General features: G+C 53.3%; 1 protein-coding gene across 10 annotated transcripts in view; it reads left to right on the forward strand.

Moving 5' to 3' along the window:
• EHMT1 (euchromatic histone lysine methyltransferase 1) overlaps positions 1-16,397 on the forward strand; it is a 152,562-nt gene extending 136,165 nt beyond the window's left edge. For all 10 annotated transcript variants that reach the window (XM_082403130.1, XM_082403137.1, XM_082403136.1 and 7 more), the window contains 9 exons: positions 92-246; positions 1,028-1,195; positions 1,309-1,453; positions 1,806-1,883; positions 2,849-2,964; positions 4,082-4,168; positions 4,605-4,683; positions 14,897-15,072; positions 15,173-16,397. In XM_082403130.1, coding sequence (XP_082259256.1) covers positions 92-246; positions 1,028-1,195; positions 1,309-1,453; positions 1,806-1,883; positions 2,849-2,964; positions 4,082-4,168; positions 4,605-4,683; positions 14,897-15,072; positions 15,173-15,347 — 1,179 coding nt within the window. In that variant the 3' untranslated portion in view covers positions 15,348-16,397. The remainder of the gene's footprint in view (positions 1-91; positions 247-1,027; positions 1,196-1,308; positions 1,454-1,805; positions 1,884-2,848; positions 2,965-4,081; positions 4,169-4,604; positions 4,684-14,896; positions 15,073-15,172) is intronic.
• Positions 16,398-23,160: the final 6,763 nt, after the last annotated feature.

Below are 23,160 nucleotides of genomic sequence, written 5' to 3' on the forward strand. Positions count from 1 at the left end.
TATAACGAAAACAAGACGGAATGGAAAGGAAGCCTCTGTCGGGTGGGCCACGCCGCCCCCTCGGCCTCACACGCTCGTGTCTTCCGTGCAGGAGGAGAACATCTGCCTGCACTGGGCGGCCTTCTCGGGCTGTGTGGACATCGCCGAGATCCTGCTGGCCGCCAGGTGCGACCTCCACGCTGTGAACGTCCACGGAGACTCGCCCCTGCACATCGCCGCCAGGGAGGACCGCTACGCCTGTGTCGTGTGAGTGGCTCCGGGTGCTCTGGGGACTTTCTGCGGCGGGCGAGGCTCTTCTGTTCACGCCTGCGGTCATCGTGGCTCTGGGAGGATCGTGGTGAAAATCCCCGAATACCCAGGTCACACGTGGAGAGGAGCCCCGTCCTAACACCTCCGCTCGGGGCCGGAGGAGTGGCACCCACGGGAGGGCTGGAGGGCCAGCTGGGAGCCCCCCCGACCACCACCGGGAGCCCCTCCTGCGTCACTTTTGCCCGTTGCCGTCAGGTCCAGAGCCTTTGCTCTGCTCCTGGCGGTAGCTCAGGGAGGTGTGGCCCCCACTTCTCATCTCACGGGGGCCTGGGACTAGGGGATGCCCCTCCGGTGGGGCCCTCGCCCTCTCAGATTGGGACCTTGGGGGCACAGGGCTCTGGCGCACCATCTGGCCCTGACTGGGTAAGGCCTCGGATTGCCTGCTGGGCGTTGACCGAGCACATGGCCGGCTGGGCACTGCTGCCCTTTTCATCCTGAGGGTGCCTTTGAATGGAAAAGCCAAGAAAAATCAAATACCATCCCTAGTTATTTACATGCTCTTCCCTTCAAGGAAAAAGAGGACTTTTGACAGTAAACGGGGGAGAAGAGTAATGATGTCGGTCCTTGGTGAGCGGAAGCACCGGCCGGTGGGCTGGTTCATCTGAAAGCGGACGCTGCTTCCTCCTGATTTTTACTGACCGTTGTCATCGTGCGAATCTCACCCTTGTATCTTTTGACTTGAGATCTGAATGTTCTGTGGACTTGCGTTTCCCTCCAGCCTCTTCCTATCCCGGGACTCCGACGTCACACTGAAGAACAAGGAGGGGGAGACGCCCCTGCAGTGCGCCAGCCTCAACTCACAGGTGTGGAGCGCCCTGCAGATGAGCCAGGCGCTGCGCGACGCGGCCCCCGACAGGCCCGCCCTGGTGGAGAAGACAGTGAGCAGGTGAGGCGCACGAGACCAGGGCCCGCCTCCGGGCAGGGTTGGGGGTCGGAACGGAAGCCTCTCTGGGCTGGGCCAGGGCTCACCGGGAAAGCTGGCGCCCCTTCCTGCGGCAGAGACATCGCTCGGGGCTATGAGCGGATCCCCATCCCGTGTGTCAACGGTGTGGACGGCGAGCCGTGCCCCAGCAACTATAAGTACGTGTCTCAGAACTGTGTGACGTCGCCCATGAGCATCGACAGGAACATCACCCACCTGCAGGTCAGCGCTGGGGGGGGGGCCCTGCTGTGGGAGGCTGCGTCTGCGGCCCCCAGAGCAGCCTGGGCAGCGGGGAGGGGTGCCCTCAGGGCCGCAGTGGCTCTGCCCCGGCCTCCCCCCTCCTGGCGCTGCGCCCGCCCGGTGTCTGAGCCTCCTCTCCTCCTTTGGGTCCCTCCCCAGCCCCTCCTGCGAGCCCCCGAGGCCTCGTGCCTGAGCGTTCTCTCCACACCCTCCTTCCTGAGGGGCGGCACGCCCCCGGTGTCCTCAAGAGTCAGGACTTTGAGGACTGTCACTGGAGTTGTGAACAGCACTGGGGGGCGGGGCGGGGCCCCATCTGACGCGCCCCTCCCCCCAGTACTGCGTGTGCATCGACGACTGCTCCTCCAGCAACTGCATGTGCGGCCAGCTGAGCATGCGCTGCTGGTACGACAAGGTGAGCCCGCGGGGGGGCCTGGCTGGGGAGGAGCGACAGAGGCCGGGGCGGGGGCGGGACCAGGCCGGGTACTGGGGGCGGAGCCCGCGCTCTCTGTGGGCCCTGGGCGTGGCCAGAGGGAACTGACGGGGCGGCAGAGGTGGCCATCCCTGAGCCTGGCCTGGAGGTAGCTAAGAAGCCGAGGAGAGAAGGGCTCCCAAGGCCGGTGTCTGAGACGAGAGCCCTACCTGGCTTTGGCTTGGGGAGTTCAGAGGTCATTGTTGGGGGAGGAGCCAGGGTGTCCTGGGGTGGAGAGGGCACACAGGCCCGGCGTGGAGGCCACTGGCACGGAGTCAACATTACAGCAAAGGGGGTGTCAGGGTGTTGTCCAAACAAGAGGCTCAGGTGTCGTGGGCAGGACTGGCGGGGCTCAGGTCTCCTGGTGTTTCCTGCGAAGCCTGGCCGTGCTGAGAGGGGGCAAGTTCTTAACTCCTCAGAGCAGCCACTGGAGCTGCCAGGGCCTCGGACTCGGCTGCACAGCCTGGGCTCAGCCCAGCTGCTCTGCTGCGTCCCAGGTGTCAGACAGAAAAGCGGTGGCAGGTCCCTCCGGAGCTGGGGGTTTGCAGAGTGGCGGGTAGTGCTGGCAGGTGGTCCACGCTGGAGGCTGCAGAGCAGGAGTCCAGGGCCCCGCGAGCTGGCGGCCTCAGGGAGGCTGAGAGAGGGTGACGGGGAGGGGGAGGTCGGCTGGGGCAGAGAGGCTGGCTGCAGTCAGGGACCAGGGAGGGCTGTCCCAGAGGTTTCCAAAAGCCATGGAGATTCCTGGCCAGAGGCTTCCCGTGGCCTTGGACAAAGCGTGAGCGTGTGGCCTTACCCTGTCCTCCCAGGTGTAGAGTTTGGCCAGAAACCATGCTTTCTGGGGCGGTGTTTTGATTTGAGGAGGCATGTTGGTGTCAGTTATTTAGCCCTCGCTGCGCGTCTGTCCGCAGGACGGCCGGCTCCTGCCCGAGTTCAACATGGCGGAGCCGCCCCTGCTCTTCGAGTGCAACCACGCCTGCTCCTGCTGGAGGACCTGCCGGAACCGCGTCGTGCAAAACGGCCTCAGGTGAGGTGCCGCGGGCTGGCGCCAGGGTCTCCGTGGTAAAGTTGGAAAGCAGTCAAGTCCCTTGGGCAGCTCTCTAGTTTCACGTGTGTGTCCACAAACGGGAGCAACGTGTGTTTAGCGTACGTGTGTTTGCACGTGGAGGTGGCTTCCTCGGAGCTCTTGACCTCTGCTGATGTTAGAGGTTGACGTAAAGAGCGGAAGCCTTCCATGTTTCCTACCCGCTCAGACTTGGGTTCAGGTCAGACGGCCCGAAGGCAAGAGGCAGGCTTGCCAAGAGCTGCCTGGTCCAAGCTCACGAGGTCCTGATCTGGTGTGAACGCTCGTGTGGTTCCCTCATGCCCACGTCCTGAGTCTCATGTAAAACGTGTTGCCCCTTGGTACTCGGGCACTTGGTTCACTGACCACCCAGAGCCAGACCCTGGGGTTCTGGTCATGAACCTTCCCTCCGTGAACACGCTCGAGAGTTGGAAAATCAAAGGTTATGAGGGAAGATTTGTATCCTATGTAAGTTTAGCTGAACATGAACGTTATGGTATTTTCGGGTCTATTAATATCAGTAACCTTACAGCAATTGTGACCAGCCCATACTTCTGTGTCCTGGCGTGTGGTAGAAAGTCCTTGGGGGTGAGGACAGACACGCCACTGGACACACAAATGGCTGGCGGGATGCCCTAGCTCTCGGGGCCTGGGAGGGGCCCCGCAGCTGCCCCCCGGGGCCAGCTCAGCCCTGTGGTTGGCACGCTGCCCGAGCTCACCTGCATTGCAGCCTGGGGCCAGCGGGCCTGCTAATAACCCCTTTGGTCCTCATCACATGCTGGAGATGAGGACACTGAGGCACAGGGAGGGCCGGGGGCCGTGTTGCACGCGCTGACCCTCAGGCCGGTTTCTGAGGTTCCCCTGCCTCCTGAGGATGTGAAAGACGCTGTGAGTGGCGCCTTGGTGCAGGGAGGGGGGTTGGGGGTGGGTTAACTCTAGGAGTCACTGCTGCATTGCATACGAAGTTCTAACGCATCTCCAGACATGAAAATTGTATTTTCTGTGTTGTTTACTCCTGTCACTCGTGTGGTAACATGAGTGTGGTGGAACGTGGCTGTGAGTGGCTGATCCTATTTTCCAGGACGAGGCTGCAGCTCTATCGGACGCAGAACATGGGCTGGGGCGTGCGGTCCCTGCAGGACATCCCACTGGGCACCTTTGTTTGCGAGTAAGTGGGGGCCCGGTCGGCCGCGGGCTGCTGCTGTCACAGGGGAGGGTGCAGCCGTCGGGGAGGGACTAGGAGTGCGCACCGGCCAGTGTGGGGCCCCCAGGCTCACCGGGGAGGGGCTGCCTGGGCCAGGCTGTGCATTCACGCTGCGGGCAGCCCCCGCCCACCTCTGCGTTTCTGCCTGAGCTTTCTCGCCAGCTCATAGCTTATTTCAGAAGATCCGTCAGCACTTCGTGATGTGTAAGGGATGATCATTTTGGATCCCTGGTCAGATAGAGGGTTTCTGTGTCATCATTTTCTGGGACCCGGATGAAGTCCCTGTTCAGTCACAGGCAGAATTCTCAGTCATGTGGGCTCCGTCAGGGCCCCTGTGCCCTGCGTCTGGGTCCTGGGTGACATGTGCCTGTCACGTTTTCGTCTGCCTCCGCCCCCGCAGGTATGTCGGGGAGCTCATCTCTGACTCGGAAGCTGACGTGCGTGAGGAAGATTCTTACCTCTTTGACCTTGACAACAAGGTAATGCGTCCTGAGGGGTTGGGCGTAGAGCTGATGGGACTGTGCCGCGTGGAGGGGCCTGCTGGCGGGGCCCGGGCTGGTAAGGAGGCTCGCCCGCCAGACTGGCGCTGGGTCCCCGATCCCAGAGGTCCTGAGCTTTCCCAGCGAGCCTCGCGTGAGAGTGTGGGACCTCGGACACGTCCCTCCAGCCTCTGAGCCCCACCTTCCTTCTCAGCGGGGGTGAGGGCCGCCAAGAGGCTCAGGGGCCGTGTGCACGGGGGCGAGCCTTCGTGTGGAGTGAGGGTCACACTTGTGAACAGGGTGGGTGCGTCTCTCTGTGACCCCGGTGCCCTCCCAGGTGCGGGTAGAAGAGCTGGACCCTGGCTTCGTCCGCTCCGGGCCCTGGTTTCCAGGGCAGTTTCTGAGCCATCGCAGGCTGCCCTCTGCCTTGTCCTGGCTCCCAGGGTTGCTCCTTAATTCATAAATTGCTGACTTCAGAACTTCTGAGAACTCGCCGTCGCTGCCAGTGGGAGGGAGTTCAGGTGGAGGCGGGGAAACAAGTACTCTGTCCCCCGCAGCAGCCGCGAGACCCCTGAACAGCCACCTGTAGGTCGGGTGAAGCCAGGCACTCACCTTCCCGCGCCTGCCACTCCTGGCTGTGTCTTCAGGGCGCCCTGCTCATCGCCTGACCCCGCCCCGCCCCTGCAGCCACACCCTAAGGGGTCAGCATCTGTGCGACAGGCGTCTGGAAGAGGAACCTGTGTTCCTGGAGGTTGCAGCCTGGGGCGTGGCTCTAGCCCAGGGCCGTGGGGCCAGGACTTCCCCAGGCACTGCGGCCACCCACCCGGCCTTCGCGTTTGTGTGTGTGTGTGTGTGTGTGTGTGTGTGTGTCGCTGCAGCTGGGCCGGGTTTCCTGCCCACCTGCGTCTGCTGAGCAGTTTGCCTCTTCCTGGTTTGCAGCAGTTCTTTCCGTGTTCTGGATCAGTGCTCTTTCCTGACGTTTGACTTGCAGATATCTTCTCTCTGTGGCTTGACGATGTCTTTTAATGAACAGAAGTTCTTATTTTTATTATCCTCCAACTTTGCAGTCTTTTTATGTATACAGGTGGGTTTCTGTAATGTCCAAGATAAGTTTTTCTTAAAACCCAGGTCACAAAGATACACATTTATATTATTTCCCAGAAGTTATATTTTGCTTTTTTGCTGAAGGGGGTCAAGCTTTATTTTTCCCCTGTATTGACATCTGTGTGACCGAGCACCGTTTGTTGAAAAGATTGTCCTCTCCCCACCCTCAGCAGTGCAGATTTTGTCATAAATCAGGTGTCCGCGAGAGCTTGGATTGGCCTCTGTCTGCTGACTGCCTTGGGCAGCCTGTTCTGTATTAATTATCCTAGTTTGCCTCCCCTTACCTTGGGGTTCTTGGGAGTGTTTGCTCTTCTGGGTCTCTCGAAGTTTCCGTATAAGTTTTAAAATCAGCTTGACAAGTTCCACAAAACTCCTGTAGGGATTTGATTGCATAGCATTGAACCTGTGAGCCAGATTAGATCATGGCATCGAACATGTAAACCTCATTAGGGATCATAATATTGACCTGTGAACCAGGTTAGGGTCATAGCATTGAACCTGTGAACCCAGTTACGGTCAGAGGATTGACCCGTGAATCAGGTTAGGGTCAGAGCATTGACCTGTGAACCCGGTTAAGGCCACAGCACTGACCTGTGAACCAGGTTAGGGTCAGAGCATTGACCTGTGGACCCAGTTAGGGTCAGAGCTTTGAACCTGTGAATCCATTTAGGGTCAGAGCACTGACCTGTGAACCGGGATAGGGTCAGAGCACTGACCTGTGAATCTGGTTAGGGCCGTAGCGTTGATCTGTGATGGTTCGCTGGGCCCTCCGCTCCTTCCTGTTGGGAGTGGTGACCCAGATAGCCGTGCGGGGCTGTGTGCTGGCCTGTGGGTGGACCTGCTGGTTCTGGCTTTTACGGCCAGGAGTGCACCTGCTGTGGATTTTCAGACTTGACTTCTGTGGATGTGAGTCTTTGTTTCTCTCGGTAAATTCCTGGGGGTGGAATTACTGCCGTCTGGTGAGTGTCCACTTACTGACTTTAGAAGAAACGGCAAACAGTTTCCGGAGGGCTTGTTCCCCCACACGCTCGCCAGCAGGAAAGGGCAGCTCAGACACTAATTCTGATGCCCCGTGATGGCGCGTCTTTTTTTTTTTTTTAATAATTTTTATTGGAGTATAGTTGCTTTACCATGTTGTGTTTCTGCTGTACAGCAAAGTGAATCAGCTATACATATACATATATCCCCTTGTTTTTGGATTTCCTTCCCATTTAGGTCACCACAGAGCATTGAGTAGAGCTCCCTGTGCTATGCAGTAGGTTCTCATTAGTTATCTATTTTATACATAGTAGTGTATATATGTCAATCCCAATCTCCCAGTTCATCCCACCCTCCCTTCCCCCCCTTGGGGTCCATATGTTTGTTCTCTACATCTGTGTTTCTATTTCTACTTTGCAAATAAGTTCATCTGTACCATTTTTCTAGATTCCACATATAAGCAGTATTATATGATATTTGTTTTTCTGACTTACTTCACTCTGTATGAGTCTTTAGGTCCATCCACATCTCTGCAAATGACACTTTCGTTCCTTTTTATGGCCGAGTAATATTCCACTGTATGTACCACGTCTTCATTATGTGGCAGCGTCTTTTCACGGCTTAGTGGCTTCCTTACATCATTGTTTGTGGAGAAGTTTTAAAAATTTATTGCGGGTTGTTCCGTCAGGCCGCTTGTCGTAAGAGATCTTCACGAGCCCTGAATGGTACCCTTTGTCCAGCGTGTGTTGTGAGTATTTCCCTCCTGCCTTTCCTTCCTCTTCACAGAACAGAAAACGTTTTTAATTGTTTAGTGCTTTATGTGTCCTAAGAAATCTTTGCTGCAAGGTTGTGAAGATTTTCTCCTTTCTCTAGAATTTTTATATTTTAGCAAAATTACATTTAGATCTATGATCTGTTTCAAGAACTTTTGTGTATGGTTTGTTTTTTTCACTTCACATATTTTTTTTGGTGAGGTCACTTACGTTCTGTTCTCTTAGCAGATTTCGGCTGTACAAAACAGCGTCATCAACTGTAGTCACCATGTTATACATTTGATTCTCAGACCTTTTTCATTTTATAAATTTACTGTCTTCCTGTTTCCCCCACTCCTCACCCCCTGGCAACCACTATTCTACTCGGTTTCCATGAGAGTTTGCCTTAAAAAAAAAAAAAGTAAGATGCCACATTAAGTGACACCATGCTGTCTTTGTCATTTGCTGGCTTATCTCACTTAGATGATGCCCTCGAGGTTCATCCATATTGTCCCAAATGGCAGGATTTCCTTTTTTTTTTTTTTTAAGGCTGAATAGTATTCCACTGTATGTGTATGCCACATTTCTTATCCGTTAATGGACACTTGGTTATTTCCGTATCTTGGCTGTTGTGAGTAATGCTGCAGTGGACGTGGGGGAGCAAACATCTCTTCAAGGTTGTGGTTTTGTTTCCTTCGTAAACATCCTGGAGTGGGATTGCTGGATCGTACGGCAGTTCTATTTTCACCTTCTTGAGGAAGCTCCACACTGTTGTCCATAGTGGCCGCACCAATTTACCTTCCCCCCAGCACCGCACGAGGGCTCCCTTTTCTCCACACCCTCGCCAGCGCTTCTTGTCTTTTTTGATGATGGTCATTCTGACAGGTGTGAGGTGATTAATCATTGTGGTTTTGATGTGCATTTCTCTGATGATTAGTGATGTTGAGCATCTTTTCATGTACCTGTTGGCCATCTGTGTGTCTTCTCTGGAAAGATGATTGTTCAGTTCCTCTGCCCATTTTTTAAATTGGCCTTTTTTTTTTTTTTTTTTTTTGCTACTGAGTTGTGTGAGTTCTTTATATATTTTGGATAATAATCCCTTATCAGACACATGGTTTGCAAATATTTTCTCCCATTCGGTAGCTGCCTTTTTTTTTGCCGCACCTCTCGGCTTGCAGGATCTTAGTTCCCCGACCAGGGAGTGAACCTGGGCCTATGGCAGTGAAAGCGCTGAGTCCTAACCCGTGGACCAGGGAACACCTGGTACCTGCTTTTTCATTTTGTTGATGGTTTCCTTTGCTGTGCAGAAGCTTTTTAGTTCAATGTAGTCCACTTGTTTATTTTTGCTTTTGTTGTCTTTACTTTTGGCGTCAAATCCAAAAAATCATTCGAGACCAATATCAAAGGGCTTCCCACCTCTGTTTTCTTCTAGAAATCTTACGGTTTCAGGTCTCACGTTTTGCATTGATTTTTGTTTTTGGTGTAAGATAGGGGTCAAGGTTCCCTTTTGTCCATGTGAATGTAAAGTCTCTACTTGCACCATTGAAAGTAGGTCTGTCTGGACTGTGTTTTGTTCCTTTGATTTATTTGCCAATCCGTAACCTACATCACTCTGTCCCGATCACAGGCACACCTCGGAGACGCTGCGGGTTCAGTTCCAGACCAGCAACATAGTGAATATTACAGTAGAGCGTATTACAGTACACACTTTTTTTTTTTTTTGGTCTCAGTGCATCTAAAAGTCATGTTTATACTATAGGCTATTAAGTGTGCAATAGCATTGTCTTAAAAAATAATGTAGATACCTTAATCAAAAGATACTTTACTGCTAAAAAATGCTAACCATCATCTGAGCCTTCAGCGGGTCATAGTAGTAATATCAAAGGTCACTGACCACAGATACCGTAACAAATACATTAGTACTGAAAACATTTAAAATACTACGAGAATTACCAGAATGCGACGGAGACAGGAAGTAAGCAGATACTGTTGGAAGAATGGAGCCTGCAGACCCACTGGACGCGGTGTCTGCAAAGTTCAGCAAACCAAGGTGTGCCGGTACGGCCGTGAAACTAAACCCTGGAACCAGGTCGCGTTGTGCTCAGACCCTGTTTCCTCCAAAAGCCGTTTCACCTTTTCTGTGTCTTTTGCGTTTCCCTGTAGATTCCGGAATCAGGGCATCAGTACAGGAAGCCGCGACCGGAGCCCTGCTGGGGTTGCCTCCCGTTTGTTGCTCAGTTTAGGGCGTCGGTGTCTGCACAGCGTTAGGTCTCCTCCTGGTCCCTGGTGTCACGTCCAGGTCTCCGCAGAGCTTGCGGGCTCTCAGGGTGTAGATCTTACACATGTTCCCTTAAGTTTTATTCCCAAGTATTCCATGCTCTTATGCTTTCGTAAACAGTGCTGCTGTTTACTTCGTTTTCTAATTGTTGCTAGAATATGGAATTAGTTGGTTTTTTGTATATCGACCTTGCTAAATCCACTTATTAATTCCAGTAGCTTTTTTGACGATTCTCTAGGATTTTCTGTATACGTAACTGTGTCATGTGTGAGTAAAGACAGCTCTACTTCTTCCTTGCCCGTCTAAGTCTGTGCTGAGAGCCTGGCTGGGGTCTCAGCAGTGGGAGGGGACATCCTTGCCTGTCTCTTTCAAGGGAAAAGCATTCATTCTTTGACCACTAAGTGTGATGTGAGCTGTGACCTTTTTGTAGATGCCCTCGTAGAAGTGTTCTGGTGCTAATTTGTTTACTGAGGTCTAATTTATATGCAGGAAATTCACCCATTTATGTGTCCAGCTCTGTTGGTTTTGACAGGCGTCTCCTTGTTCCTGCCCCATCAGTGATCTCAGGGTCCTCTACTCAGGGTCACCCAGGCCATCCAGGTGTGGTCCGGCTGCGTCTTTTCTGGACCTTGGACCTCGGAGTCCTCGGGCTCACATGCTGGTTGTCAGAACGCAGTTCTTGGCTGCAGGACTGAGGTCCAGCCGGGGCTCTGTCTGCTCCCAGGGGCCCCAAGCACACAGCCCCCTTCTTGAAGGCCGGCAGGAGAACCATGCACGGCGTGACGTGATCGCGGGAGTGGCTTTCGTGAGAAGCAAGTCACAGGTTGCACAGGGGGTGGGGCCCTGTGAGCGAGCGAGGCGGGGGTCTTCTTCCAGCTCTGCACTGGGGCGCGCACCACTGCACCGAGATACGCAGACCAGCTCGGGGACAGCGGCCCCTCTGTCCCTGCCGTTTGCCTTTTCCGGAATGTCGTACGGGTGGATTCCCGCAGCACGTGGCCTCTGGGTCTGGCCCTCTCCCTGGTGGAGGGAACCTCTGGGGGCTCGTCTGCGGTGTCACCTGCTTGTGTTGGTTGGGTCATCACTGCTCCGTCGTGTGGATACCCCTCGGGCTGCTCCTCCATCCACTGCAGACGCACTTGGGCTGCTTCCAGGTGTTGGCGGTTAGCACAGCTTTCGAGAGCATTCATGTCAGGCTTTGGGTGGATGTGTCCTCATCCCCTGGGGCCGCGTGGTGGTGACTGGCAGCTTCATGGGAGGCTCGGCCGTGTCCCGGGCACACGTGTCCCAAGCGTCTGGAGAGCGCTGGTGGGAGGGCAGGTCCAGTGCTGGCTGCTCCTTCGTGGTTGGGAGCAGCGTCCTGGTGTTGGACCATTTCAATGGTCTTGTAAATGGCGTTTTTACCCCGAATTTAGTTGCTTGATAAATAGAAATAGTTATTTTTTTCCAACTAGCTTTTAACTCTGTGACCTGTTAAACTCACTGACTAGATGTAGCATTTATTTGTGAGTTCTCTTCTCAGTGGACACGATCGTGTCATCAGCAGACGGTCCCCTCCCGGCCGGGCCGCTGTGCCTGCCTTGGTGGAGGAAGCTTCCAGAACCCAGGCTCCCACGGGTGCTGGTGCTCAGAGCTCTGTCCCTGGTCCACCAAGAGTGACCTGGATTGACGTTAGGTTGTGTTCAGTGTTTTTCTGCAGCTGTTGAAATGCCCCTGCAATCTCTCTTGTACTTATTGTAGTAACATGGTGGATAATCTGATTTTATGGGCCATTGTTGGGCCATCATTACTGGTCTGTAATCTCACACCTGCTTAAACACGGGGCGTTTTGCCGCCAGTGGTCAGCCTGCACTGGCCCATAGGCTGGCCTGCGTGTGTCCCCAGAGCCTGCCCCCGACCATCTGGCACCGCTAGCATCTGTGCCCTGTGGGTCTGTGTCTAGTGTCTGGGGGTTTCCTGCTTATTTTCATTCTGTTTGCCCATTGCCCCTTGTTCCTGATTAGTTTTTGTTTGGGTTCCAAACTCTGTATTTGCAAACCTGCCTGAAGAAATGCATTGAGGCTTCGGAGCCCTCATCTGGAATCACTTGATCCATTTGTGGGAACGAGGGTGGTTCGGGGCTGAGCTGCAGCTGCCAGCCTCTCCGAGTCTAGCCCAGCCTCCCCTGCACCTCACCCTGGGGTGCAGCCCTCAGGGTCCCACCTGCAGCGAGGAAGGTTCGCAGGGCCCTAGACCCCCAGCCTCGTGCCCGCGGTGCAGCACAGCTAGAAACGCCAGCCGCTGAGCTCGACCCCCGTGGAGGAGCCTTCCCGGAGCATCCGCTCCTTCACGAGGCGTTTTCTTTGTTGCTTTTTCTGAAATGCTCTGTCAGGCTGTCTCGAGTCTCCGCAGACCAGGCAGCTTGCCTGACCGCAGGTCAGCGCCCTGATTCTCACCAACATCCTTGGACAGGCGGGGCGCGTGCGGTCGCCGTCCGGGGAGGGGAGGAGGGGCATCCTGGGTGCCCCGAGGGGGCCCCACGCAGGCCTCTCCACGCTCCCCGCTTACCTGTCTGGGAGGAGCTTTCTGTCTCCAGACTGCTCTGGCTGGTGCTTCTGTAAAAACACTGCAGATTCCAAGCCCATTTCTTAATTATCAGATTCTAAGACGTGGAGTTACCCTGTCTGATTGCCGTGCTTGTTTCTCAGCTTCTCCCCTGAGCAGCTCCTGGACCCCTGCCAGCCCCCGGCCCCCGTAGGGACATCCCTCCAGTGGCCACCCTCTCTCCTCCCATTGCTGCGGCCGCTGCCTCTGACCCCTGGCCTTTCCGTCTCTTCAGCCCCACACACCGGGCTGTGCCCCCGGGAGGGTCCTGGCGACCCGAGTGCCGCTGACTCTGGGCCCTCAGGCCCGGCGCCCAGCCGTGCGGGCCTCCTGCTTGCTCTGGTCCACTCCTCCTGGGCCTGAGCAGGTAGCCCTCTTCAGTCCTGCCCCATGGGTCGTTCATTCTGGGCACGGAAAAAGCCACGGATGCAGCACGTCCCCCGGCCGTTCCAGCTCAGGCCTGTGTGTCCCCGAGTGTGGGCGTGTCAGAGTGCCCATACCCACTGGGCCATCTGCCCATGCCTCGCTCCCCCACCCACCATTTGAGGCATCAGGGAACTTTCCGGCTCTGCCTTCCAGGTGTTTACTGGGTCTGATCACCTGTCCTCATGCTGCTGAGTCTGTCCCTCTCCTTGCTGTTCTGGAACCTTCCAGACACCTGCTCTGTCCCCATCTCCTCCCGCCTCAAGCCTCTGCTCGAGTCCCCTGGTTAACCCCGGGCGCCCTCCCGCCCTCAGCATCTCAGAGTCACGATGTGGGTGGCTCGTGTGGGCGTGGGGCTCCCTCCCCACAGTATTTTTGCCTCAGAACCAGGTGTGGGTGGTTTCTGGATCAGAGAAGCTTTAAAAAAGCAGCACATACATCTGAAAGGACACATCTTAAAGACCCGAGAAAGGCCGTTTGTCGCAGGAGGGACGCAGTGTTCTCGTAGAGGGGAATTCTTGGGACCAGGTCCAAGCGGTGCTCAGGTCTTCAGGATGGGTGGCGCCCACTCGGTGCAGGCGGGGGACCAAGGGCTCAGGACACACCTCGTGGGAAGTGTGGGCGGCGTGGCAGGGGCCCAGGGCCAGGGACCAGTGGGCAGAACCCCCACTTGTCCCCCAGGAAGCCTTGGTGTCCCTGGGGGGCCACCTGCGGGTCCTGCAGGCTCTGGGCGGGGTCTCCGCGAGGGACCCTTACAGGGGCTCCCTTTAGGGACCCAGGGGGGAGGGGGTGTCTGGGCCGCCTCGTGCCCCTGGGTGGTGCAGGCGGCGTCCGCAGGGCCCTTCGCTGCTTGGGGTCCAGCCCAGGACCTCCTTCCTTCGTCCCACGGGAACCTGCTTCTCACCCGCCCCTTTCTGCTGCTCCTTTAGTCTCTTGTTCAGCTTAGGAAAAAAGAAAAGAGAAAAAGTGAAAACATGTTTCACTTCCTCGAAGGATTTCTTACTCTTGCCTTTATGGATAAAGACACAGAAAAGGGGAGAAAATCAGTACAGTTGAGGCTCTCCCCTGGCCCCCTGGCCACCTGGCCCCCGGCGTGAGGGTCAGACCGCAGTGGCCGACGGCATGGTGGCGCTCCGGGGGGTCTGCTTGCTGCTCACTCGGGTTCGGCTCTGGGTGGGTGTCCTCGCTGTGTGGCCCTTCTGACTTTGGGTCGATCTTGCGCTCTGGATCTTTCCAGAGAAAACTCTGCTTTCTCAGGGCTCTGCTGGTTAGACCAGGCCCCTTTCTCACGGTCAAGTCAGCCCCTTCTGGCCTGTGTTGTTACCACGGCAGCAATGCCAGAGGCACGGTTGGGACCCCGGTCCCGGGGCTCCTCTCTGCCCTGAAGGGTCTGTGGTTTTCTGAGTCCCCTCGTGAGCGACCTGGCAGCTTCCCTCCCGCTGTCCCACTGCCCCTCAGCCCCTCAGACCCCAAGCAGCTCTGCCCCGCTGCCCCTCTGCCCCCTGCCCCTGTGACCCCCTGACTCTCCGCCCCCGTCCCTCTGCCCCCTGTCCCTCTGTCCTTCTGCCCCCCGTCCCTCTGCCCCTCTGCCCCCCTGTCCCTCTGTCCCCCGTCCCCGTGTCCCCCTGCCCCTCTGTCCCTCTACCCCTCTGCCTCCCGTCCCTCTGTCCCCTGTCTCTCTGCCTCCTGTCCCTCTGTCCTTCTGCCCCCCGTCCCTCTGCCCCTCTGCTCCCCTGTCCCTCTGCCCCTCTGCCCAGTGCCCCCTGCGTCTCCCACTCCTGCTAGGTTGTACTCCTGCTCCTCCATCACCAGGTCCCTGGGGAGTTGTGCTGCCCAGTGGTCCTTACAGGACCATGTGGCCCCTTAGCCACCCCACGTGGTTCGCATAACACTGTCGTCCTCTGTCCTGGTGCTGACAGCATCAGAGCGTTGGATGGGACGGTGCCGGCCACATAGATTATCCATGTTTACGCTCGTTTTCACCCCCCGAGTTGAAGCCCCAGGAGGGAGGCGGGGGAGAGGGTGGCGTCCGCTGCGTGGCAGTGGCGGTGCCCACGCCTGCCCTCCTGGGACGCTCAGCGCGTGTCTCCCCCAGGACGGAGAGCTGTACTGCATCGATGCGCGTTTCTATGGCAACGTCAGCCGCTTCATCAACCACCACTGCGAGCCCAACCTGGTGCCCGTGCGTGTCTTCATGTCCCACCAGGACCTGCGCTTCCCCAGGATCGCCTTCTTCAGCACCCGCCTGATCGAGGCCGGGGAGCAGCTGGGGTAGGTGCCCGCCAGGCGCACGCGCTACCTGCCCCGGACTGGACGGCTCGGGTGGGGCTAGGTGGGCCCGGACCCCCGCCCAGCTCTGCTCTCCCCGCAGGTTTGACTACGGGGAGCGCTTCTGGGACGTCAAAGGCAAGCTGTTCAGCTGCCGGTGTGGCTCCGCCAAGTGCCGGCACTCCAGCGCCGCCCTGGCCCAGCGGCAGGCCGACGCCCAGGCCGCCCAGGAGGACGGGCTTCCCGACACCAGCTCCTCCCCCGCCGACCCGCTATGAGAGCCGCGGCCCGGGCGCCCAAGCGGATGCCGTTCACGCTGCGGTTCGGGGGGAAAAGGAGAAGCGCACACGACGACGTCTGAGGTCCCGGCCTGGTGCTGGCGGGGCCGGGCTGCGCGGTGGGCGCTCTGGGACTCTGCACTGGTGTCGCCCGTGAGTTTCTGATGGTGATTTTGTCGTTTCCACGTTTCTCGTTTCCCCTCTGCTCTCCGTCGTTCCTGTCCCACCGCTGGGCCTGTGGGCAGTGTCCTGTCGACCCAGACCCCTCCGTGTGGCCCCGCCAAAGCCACCGTCACCCACCCGCGGCCCGAGGGGCTGGTGCCGGCTCCTGGGGCGGCGCAGACCCTGTCCCCACCGCTCCTGAGAGGTCAGGGCCGAGCCGCCGCTGACCTTGGAGAGAACGTGGGTTTGCTTTTTAAAGAAATCCTATATCTAGTCCTATATACCAGACCTCTAACGCGTTTCTTTTCGAGGAAGCGGTCTGGGGGTGCAGGAGGGCCACGGCCCACGGAGGACCCACACCTGCCCCGCGAGTGCCGTGAGGCCGGCACCTTCTGTTGATTTCTAAGCCACACGCTCTGATGATGAATAAACTGATTTATTTTCTACCATTATTGGACATTAGGACAAACAAAAAATAAAAAACACAAAACACAGACAACGGTGCTGATTCTGGTGTGGTTTCTACTCACCATGTGAAAATAAACTATCAACTGTATAAAGAGAACAAAGTGATTTTAGAATAAAATGCAGGAGAAAACTTTTTTTAAAATGTTAGTCTTGTAGTGTGAATAAATTTGCCATCACCTTTTGTGTGATGGCCTGCCAGGTCATATACTTTTTTTTGGCATATACTTTTTTAAATACTGTAATTAGTGCAGTAACAGTGGGTTTTTTTGTGCGACTCTTCTAAAACATTCATAATGCAGTCATGTTTATTTTTTCTGTTAAAATGTTTTTGACAGTTCTAAGAGCAGTCTTTTGGCTCAGACCATTTCTTGTTCTGTTTTCAATGAAATCAATAAAAAAAAAAAAAAGAAGTACTTTAAATGAGGTTTCATCATGGTATCATGTTTCAACTGGTTTCTGCAAAACACCCGTGTTTCCCGTGGGGTGCGGTGCTCGTGGGGTCCCACGCGGCCCCGGGGACCAGTGGGCAGGCCCAGCCCGGTGCCGAGCCTGAGAAGGTGGACCTGACACCCCCGCTCATCCCTGCGGAGAGGACGCGGCCCGCCCCTCCCCAGGCAGGCTGTGCGTGCGTGTGCCTGTGCGTGTGCGTGGGGGGCACGTCTGTGTGTGCCCAGCTCTCTGGAGGCTGGCGGAGGTCTGGAGTCAGATCTGTGTCTGGACGTGGTGAGGCCGGGCCCTCTCCTCCTGCCGGACTCCAGCCCCAAAACTCATCGGGAGCCTCCGAGCACAAGAAGCAGCTTGAATGCTCTATTTTTTATACACAGACGTCATTCAGCTAGACATTTTCAGACATTTATCCAGAACCTGCATTTTGCAAACGGCGCAAACAGGGTGCCTTCCCTGTGGACGCGGATAAGGCCCGATGTGCGGAGCCAGGGGCCTGAGCTGTGACTGGTCCGCCCGAACAGCCCTTTCTTGCCGGAGGACTTGGGCTGGGTCCTCAGGGCTCGCTGCCTTTCTCTTCTGAGGGCAGCAGGACCACAGGAGGGGCTGTGCTGGCGGGGAGGGCCCACCTGCAGCTGGTTTTCAGGCCCTGAGACCCGCCAGCCCTGTGTGCCTTCCCCCAGCCCAGCCCTCGGGCTCCAAGCCCAGGGGACTGCAGGGGACGAAGGTCCTTGTGTGTTGGCGGTCCGCCTGTTATGTGCTGGGCCAGTGTTGGTGTCCAAACAACTGTCTGTTGAATCAAGACAGTCTAGTTGCAAACCTTTAGGGTGCTGGGGAGGTCTGTGGGGTGAGGGGCCCCCACGAGGTGCTGTCTCGGCAGTGGGTGCTGGGCTGCTTCCTTTGTCAGCCTGTTCTGGGGGCTGTGTGGTGCCCCTCAGCGCTGGCAAGATGCTCCCCCACCAATCCTGCTGGCAGGCCTGGGGGATAGGCCTGGGTCTCTGCTCCGTGGGACGCTGACTGCAGATTCGAGGCTCTGAAGGGCTGGCTGGTGGGTGGGAGGCAGGCCAGAGGACTCCCACGGTGGCTGGGGCACACGTGGCTGCAGTGTGAGGGTCTCACCCGGCTGCACTTACTCCCCAAAGGCAAACCTGTCACCGCCTCCCGCCTGCCTGGGGGTGTCCCTGCCCCCGCTCCGCCAACTTTGGACAGTGGGCCCCTCCCACCCACTCTTCCCTGACAGCTGCGTCCGTTTCCACGGGGCCGGAAGGAAGAATTCTGAGCGTCTTTTTCTACTTGTGCGATTACCCTCTTAGAGAAGAGACCAAAGGGCACTGCAGAGCCACATTTTGGAACCTGTCGCCAAAACCCCATTCCTAAGACCTGCGCTGATTTCTGCCTCCTCGAAGAGGGTCAATTTCCCCACGTCCAGCACTGAGCACTGTCAGACTTCCTTTTCTAATGTCTAGAGGAAAAATGATCAGTGTGCTACTTCACACTTGTTTGGTTACTGATAAACGCGAATGTCTGTCTTATTTATTACAGGTGGGCCTTTCCTCCTGTGTGAATTGCCTTGTAAAATTTTATTGTGGTGTTTATATTTCTCTTATTGATTTGTATGGGCTCTTTATATATTGTAGCCTTTTACCCATGCTGAACCTAAATTTTTATGTGGTAAAATCTGTCTTGTGATTTCTGATTTTGTACTGTATTTAGAAAGACCTCCACCTCCAAATTATAAAAATATTCTCCAGTACAATTTCCTAGTATTTTATTTGCAAGTTTAGCTCTTGAGTCCAGGTGGAATTTATTTGGTATATAGTTTGAAATAATAAATATAAGATTTTTTTATTGAGGAATAATTTATATACCGTGAGATGCATGGCTCTTTTGCGTACAACTCAATAAGTTTTGACCAATGCCTTTGCCTGTGTAACCCATTCCTTAATCGAGACCCAGACTCTTCCCATCCCCCGGGAAATCTCTTCCCGTCCTTCCCAGCTGGTCCCTGCCTCCGAGACTCATTCCCTGTTCTAAACCTCATGTATGCGGGACATGTAGGTTACTCTTTCTGTCCAGCATCTCTTGCTTAGCTGTTTTTTTGTTCACATTTCGTAAAGCACCAGTTCATCCATCCTTTTTATTGCTGAGGAGCATTCCACAGTAGGAATATACCAAATTTGTTTATCCATTCTCCTGTGCATGCACATTTGTGTTGTCTCCAGTTTGGGGCTATTGTCAATAAAGCTGCTGCCAGCATCCTTGTACCAGTCTGTTTGTCTCAGGTAAATTCCTAGAAATGGACTTGCTGGGTCAGGTTGAGTGTTGGTCTTTTTAATCTGCCTGTCCTGGTGGCATCTCACTGTGGTTCTGATTTGCGTCCCTTGGTGACTCGTGCTGGGCACCTTTTAGAAGCTTTTTGTCCACCTGTGTGTCTTCCTTTTTGCCAAGTGCCTGTTAAGTCTTTTGTGCGTTTTTTAATTGGCCTATCTTTCCATTACTGAGTGTAGGAGTTCTTTATATGTTCTAGTGCACGTCCTTTGTCACATAGAAGTATTTAAATATTTTCTCTCATCTGTAACCTTTCGTTCATTTTCTTAGGAACAGTTTAAAATTTTGTGCACGTCCAATTTACATTTTTTCCTCCTTGACTAGTATTTTCTCTATCATCAAGTGTCTTTGCCTACCCCAACGCTGAGAAGATACTCTCTTGCTTTCTTCTAAAGCATGATAGTTTTAGGTTTAATATTTTGGCATATGACCCATCTTAAACTAATTTTCATCAGTAGAGTGAGGTAGATAGAGATAAATATTTGTTTTTTCCGATGTGGGTGTCTAGTTGTTTCAGCTTCAGCTGTTGATCTTTTGAGAAGATTTCCTTCTCCCGTTGAGTTGTGTCGGCTCCTTTGTAGACCATTACCTGCTGTGTGCATCTTTATTTCCGGGCTATTCTTTTCCATAGATCTGTTTGCCTGTCTTTATGCCAGCATCATACTGTCTTTATTACTGTAGCTTCATTTTAGGTATTAGAATCACGTGTAGTGTAAGGCCTCCCACTTTGTTCTTGTTCCTGAAGATGATTACAGTTGTCCCTCAGTGTCCTCGGGGCCTTGGTTGCAGGACCCCCTGTGGATACCAAAAATCCACAGACGCTCAGATCCCTTATGGTCGGCCCTCCATACCTATGGATGTGGAACCCGCGTGCACGAGGGCTGACTGTATTTCACTCTTTTGGCTCTTTCTATTTTTATATAAATTTTAGAATCGACATATCAATTCCTACAAAAAAGGCTGATGGGGGTTTTTAAGCTTTAAAAATCATCTTTATCGAGATAAAATTTACGTATCATAAAATGCACCCCGTTTTGTTCCATGAGTTTTGGCAAATGTCTATACTCATGTAGCCACTGCCACAATCAAGACATAATGACCGTCTTCATTACCCCAGAATCCCCTGGTGCCCCTCTGTGGTCCACCCTGCCTGCCCCGGGAGATACTGATCTACCCTTGACACTATAGATGAACATCTCCTGTTCTAGAATTTTCTATAATTGGAATCACACAGCATACTCCATCGTATCTGGCCTCTTTGGCTTAACATAAACTTTTTAAATTTTGAAACAGTCTCAGATTTACAGAAAACTGCAAGCACAGTACAGGCAACTTTTCTCTCTAAATCATTGGGGAACAAATTGCCTCCTTGACGCTCCATCATCCCTGCAAGCAAGGCTGTTCTGCCGCATGACTGGATGCACCACCAGCTCCAGGACGACGTTGCTCTGACCTGGCACTGACCCGCAGGTCCCAGGCGGCTCCTGCCCTCGGAGCAGGCGGGCCCGGTTCAGCCTGCTGTTCTGTGTGGTTATCGTGTCTTTCGTTGTTTCTGTCCGGAACAGGCCTGTCTGCCTGGTTTTCGTGGCCTCGGCGCGTGAAGATGACCGTCGGTTTTCTTGTAGAACGTCCTCAATTTGTGTTTCCTCAGGATCAGGTCCAGGGCGGCATCTTCGGCAGGAACATCGCGGAAGTGGTGCTGTGTCCTCCTGCGTCCTATCAGGTGGCTCACAAGTTGGGTTTGGTCCATTTATTGATAATGCAAACTTGAATCATTTGATTGAGATTCAGCCACCTTTCCCACCAGCTTTGGTTTTCTCATTGCAGGAAACGGATCCCATCCTTTTCATACTTTCCGGTTGCTTGTGGGAGTTACGGACTCATGACTTTCTACTTCAGCGGGTTATAGTCTGTTACTCTCATTATTCAGGTGCTGAAAATGTCAAAGGTTGGGCTGGTGGCACCTCCTTGAGATGGCTTCTTTTGCTCACCGAGCACATCTTACTTGATGGCACAAGACGTCCTGGGCTCTTTCCCTGCCCTTGTCCTGGAACAGCCGGGTTTTCTAAAATTTAAATCCACCATTTTGCTATTTTCTGCCTATCTCGTTTGTTCTTTGTTCCTTTTCCCCCTTCTTCTGCCGTCTTTTGTATTGAGTGTATTTGTGTAATCCATCGTTCCTACTGCGTTGGCTTATTAGCTCTACCCTTTTTGTTTTCGTTTTTTAGTAACTGCTATAGGATTTACATTCTGCATCTTCCGCTGACCGGTCTGCTCTCCCGAGGTGCTGACCATGTTACAGCGGATGTAAGAACTTCACAACAGAACAATCCCATTTCCCCAGTTGTCATACATTTTAGTCCCTATAGTTTATACCCCAAGTCGTTGTTATTGTTTTTGCTTTATTTAGCCAGTTATTGTTATTATTCTTAATTTGTACCTTGTGTACTCATTTTCTCACTGGTTTCCTTTTTTGTATTCAGTAACAGCTTTATTGAAATATAAGCCCATACCATACAATCCCATATCCTTTTACAGCTTACCATTCGGTGGTTTTTTAGCATGTTCACAATTACACGCAACCATCATCACAATCAAATTTAACGTTGTTGTGACCCCAGGAAGAACCCTGGGCCCATTAGCAGCCATTTCTCCCCTAGTCCCCCCTCCCCCCAGCCCCAGACAACCACTAATCTACTTTCTGTCTATGTAGATTTGCCTATTCTGGACATTTCATATAATACTGTGGTCTTCTGTGGCTTTTTCCACTGAGCATCATGTCTTTGAGATTCATCTGTGCTGTGCCATGTGCCGGTCCTTCCTTTTTCTGGCCAAATGATAAATACTCTGTTCTGTGGATGGGTTGTCAGTTGATGTGGATTGTTTCCGCTCTTTGGCTCTTATGAGTAAAGCTGCTATACGCATTCATGTATTTGTTTTTGTGTAGATGTCTGTTGGATATATACCTAGGATTGAAAATGCTGGGTCGTGTGGAAACTCTCGTTTAACCTTTAAAAGAACTGCCAAGCTGTTATCCAAAACCGTTTTACAGTCCTCACCAGTAGTGTATGAAGGTTTTGATTTTTCCACATCCTCATCAACACTTGTTATCTGTAGTTTTTATTTGAACCGTCCCAGTGGGTGTGAAGTGGTACCTCACTGTGGTTTTGGTTTGCATTTCCCTGATGACTAGTGATGTCAAGCATTTTTCAGTGTTCTTATTATTGATCATTTGTATGTCTTCTTTGGAGAAACATGTATTCATATCCTTTGCCCAGTTTTAAGTAGAGTTCCCTTTTTATTATTGAGTGGTAAGACTTTAAAAATATATATATATATCCCAGATAGCAGTCACTTATCAGATATGTGATTTGCAAATATTTTCTCCCATTCAGTAGGTTGTCTTTTCACTTTTTTGGTGGTGTCTTTTGAAGCACAAAAGATTTTAATTTTGATGAAGTTCAATTCACCCATTTTTTTCTTTTGTTACTTGTTCTTTTGGTGCCATATTTAAGAAACTGTTGCCTAATCCAAGATCACAAAGATTTATACCTTGGTTTCCTTCTAAGAGTTTTATAGTTTTAGCTCTTACTATTTATGTCTTAGCTACTATTTAGTCTTTGACACATTTTGAGTTAATTTTTGTATAGGTGTGAGGTAGGGATCTCACCTCATTGTTTTGCAGGTGGGCATCCAGTTTTTCCAGCATTGTTTTTTTTATTTTTTTTAAATAAATTTATTTATCTATTTATTTTTGGCTGTGTTGGGTCTTCGTTGCTTGGCTCGGGCTTTCTTTTCTCGCTTTTTCTTTTTCTTTTCTCGGTCGGGCGAGCGGGGGCTACTCTTTGTTGTGGTGCATGGGCATCTCATTGTGGTGGCTTCTCTTTTTGAGGAGCACGGGCTCTAGGTGCGTGGGCTTCAGTAGTTGTGGCGCGCTGGCTTTAGTAGTTGTGGCCCACGGGCTCTAGAGCACAGGCTCAGTAGTTGTGGCGCATGGGCTTAGTTGCTCCGCGGCATGTGGGATCTTCCCAGATCAGGGCTCGAACCCCTGTCCCCTGCATTGGCAGGCAGATTCTCAACCACTGCGCCACCAGGGAAGCCCCCAGCACCGTTTGTTAAAGAGGCTATTCTTTCCCCGTGGAATGGTCTTGGCACCCTTGTCAAAGATCAGTTGGCCGTAGATATTGGGTTAATTCCTGGACTCTAAATTCTATCCCATTGATCTGTATGTCTGTTCTTGTGCCAATATCATACTGGTTTAATGAGTGTAGTTTTGTAGTGAGCTTTGAAATGGAGAAGTGTGAATATTCCAGTTTTATTCTTCTTTTGAAAGATTTTTTTGGCTATTCTAGGTCCTTTGAGTTTCCTTATGACCTTCAGGACCAGTTTATCAGTTTCTACAAAGAACCCA

The sequence above is a fragment of the Balaenoptera borealis genome (assembly GCF_965194805.1).
Source record: "Balaenoptera borealis genome assembly, chromosome: 8".
Classification (NCBI taxonomy): Eukaryota; Metazoa; Chordata; class Mammalia; order Artiodactyla; family Balaenopteridae; genus Balaenoptera; species Balaenoptera borealis.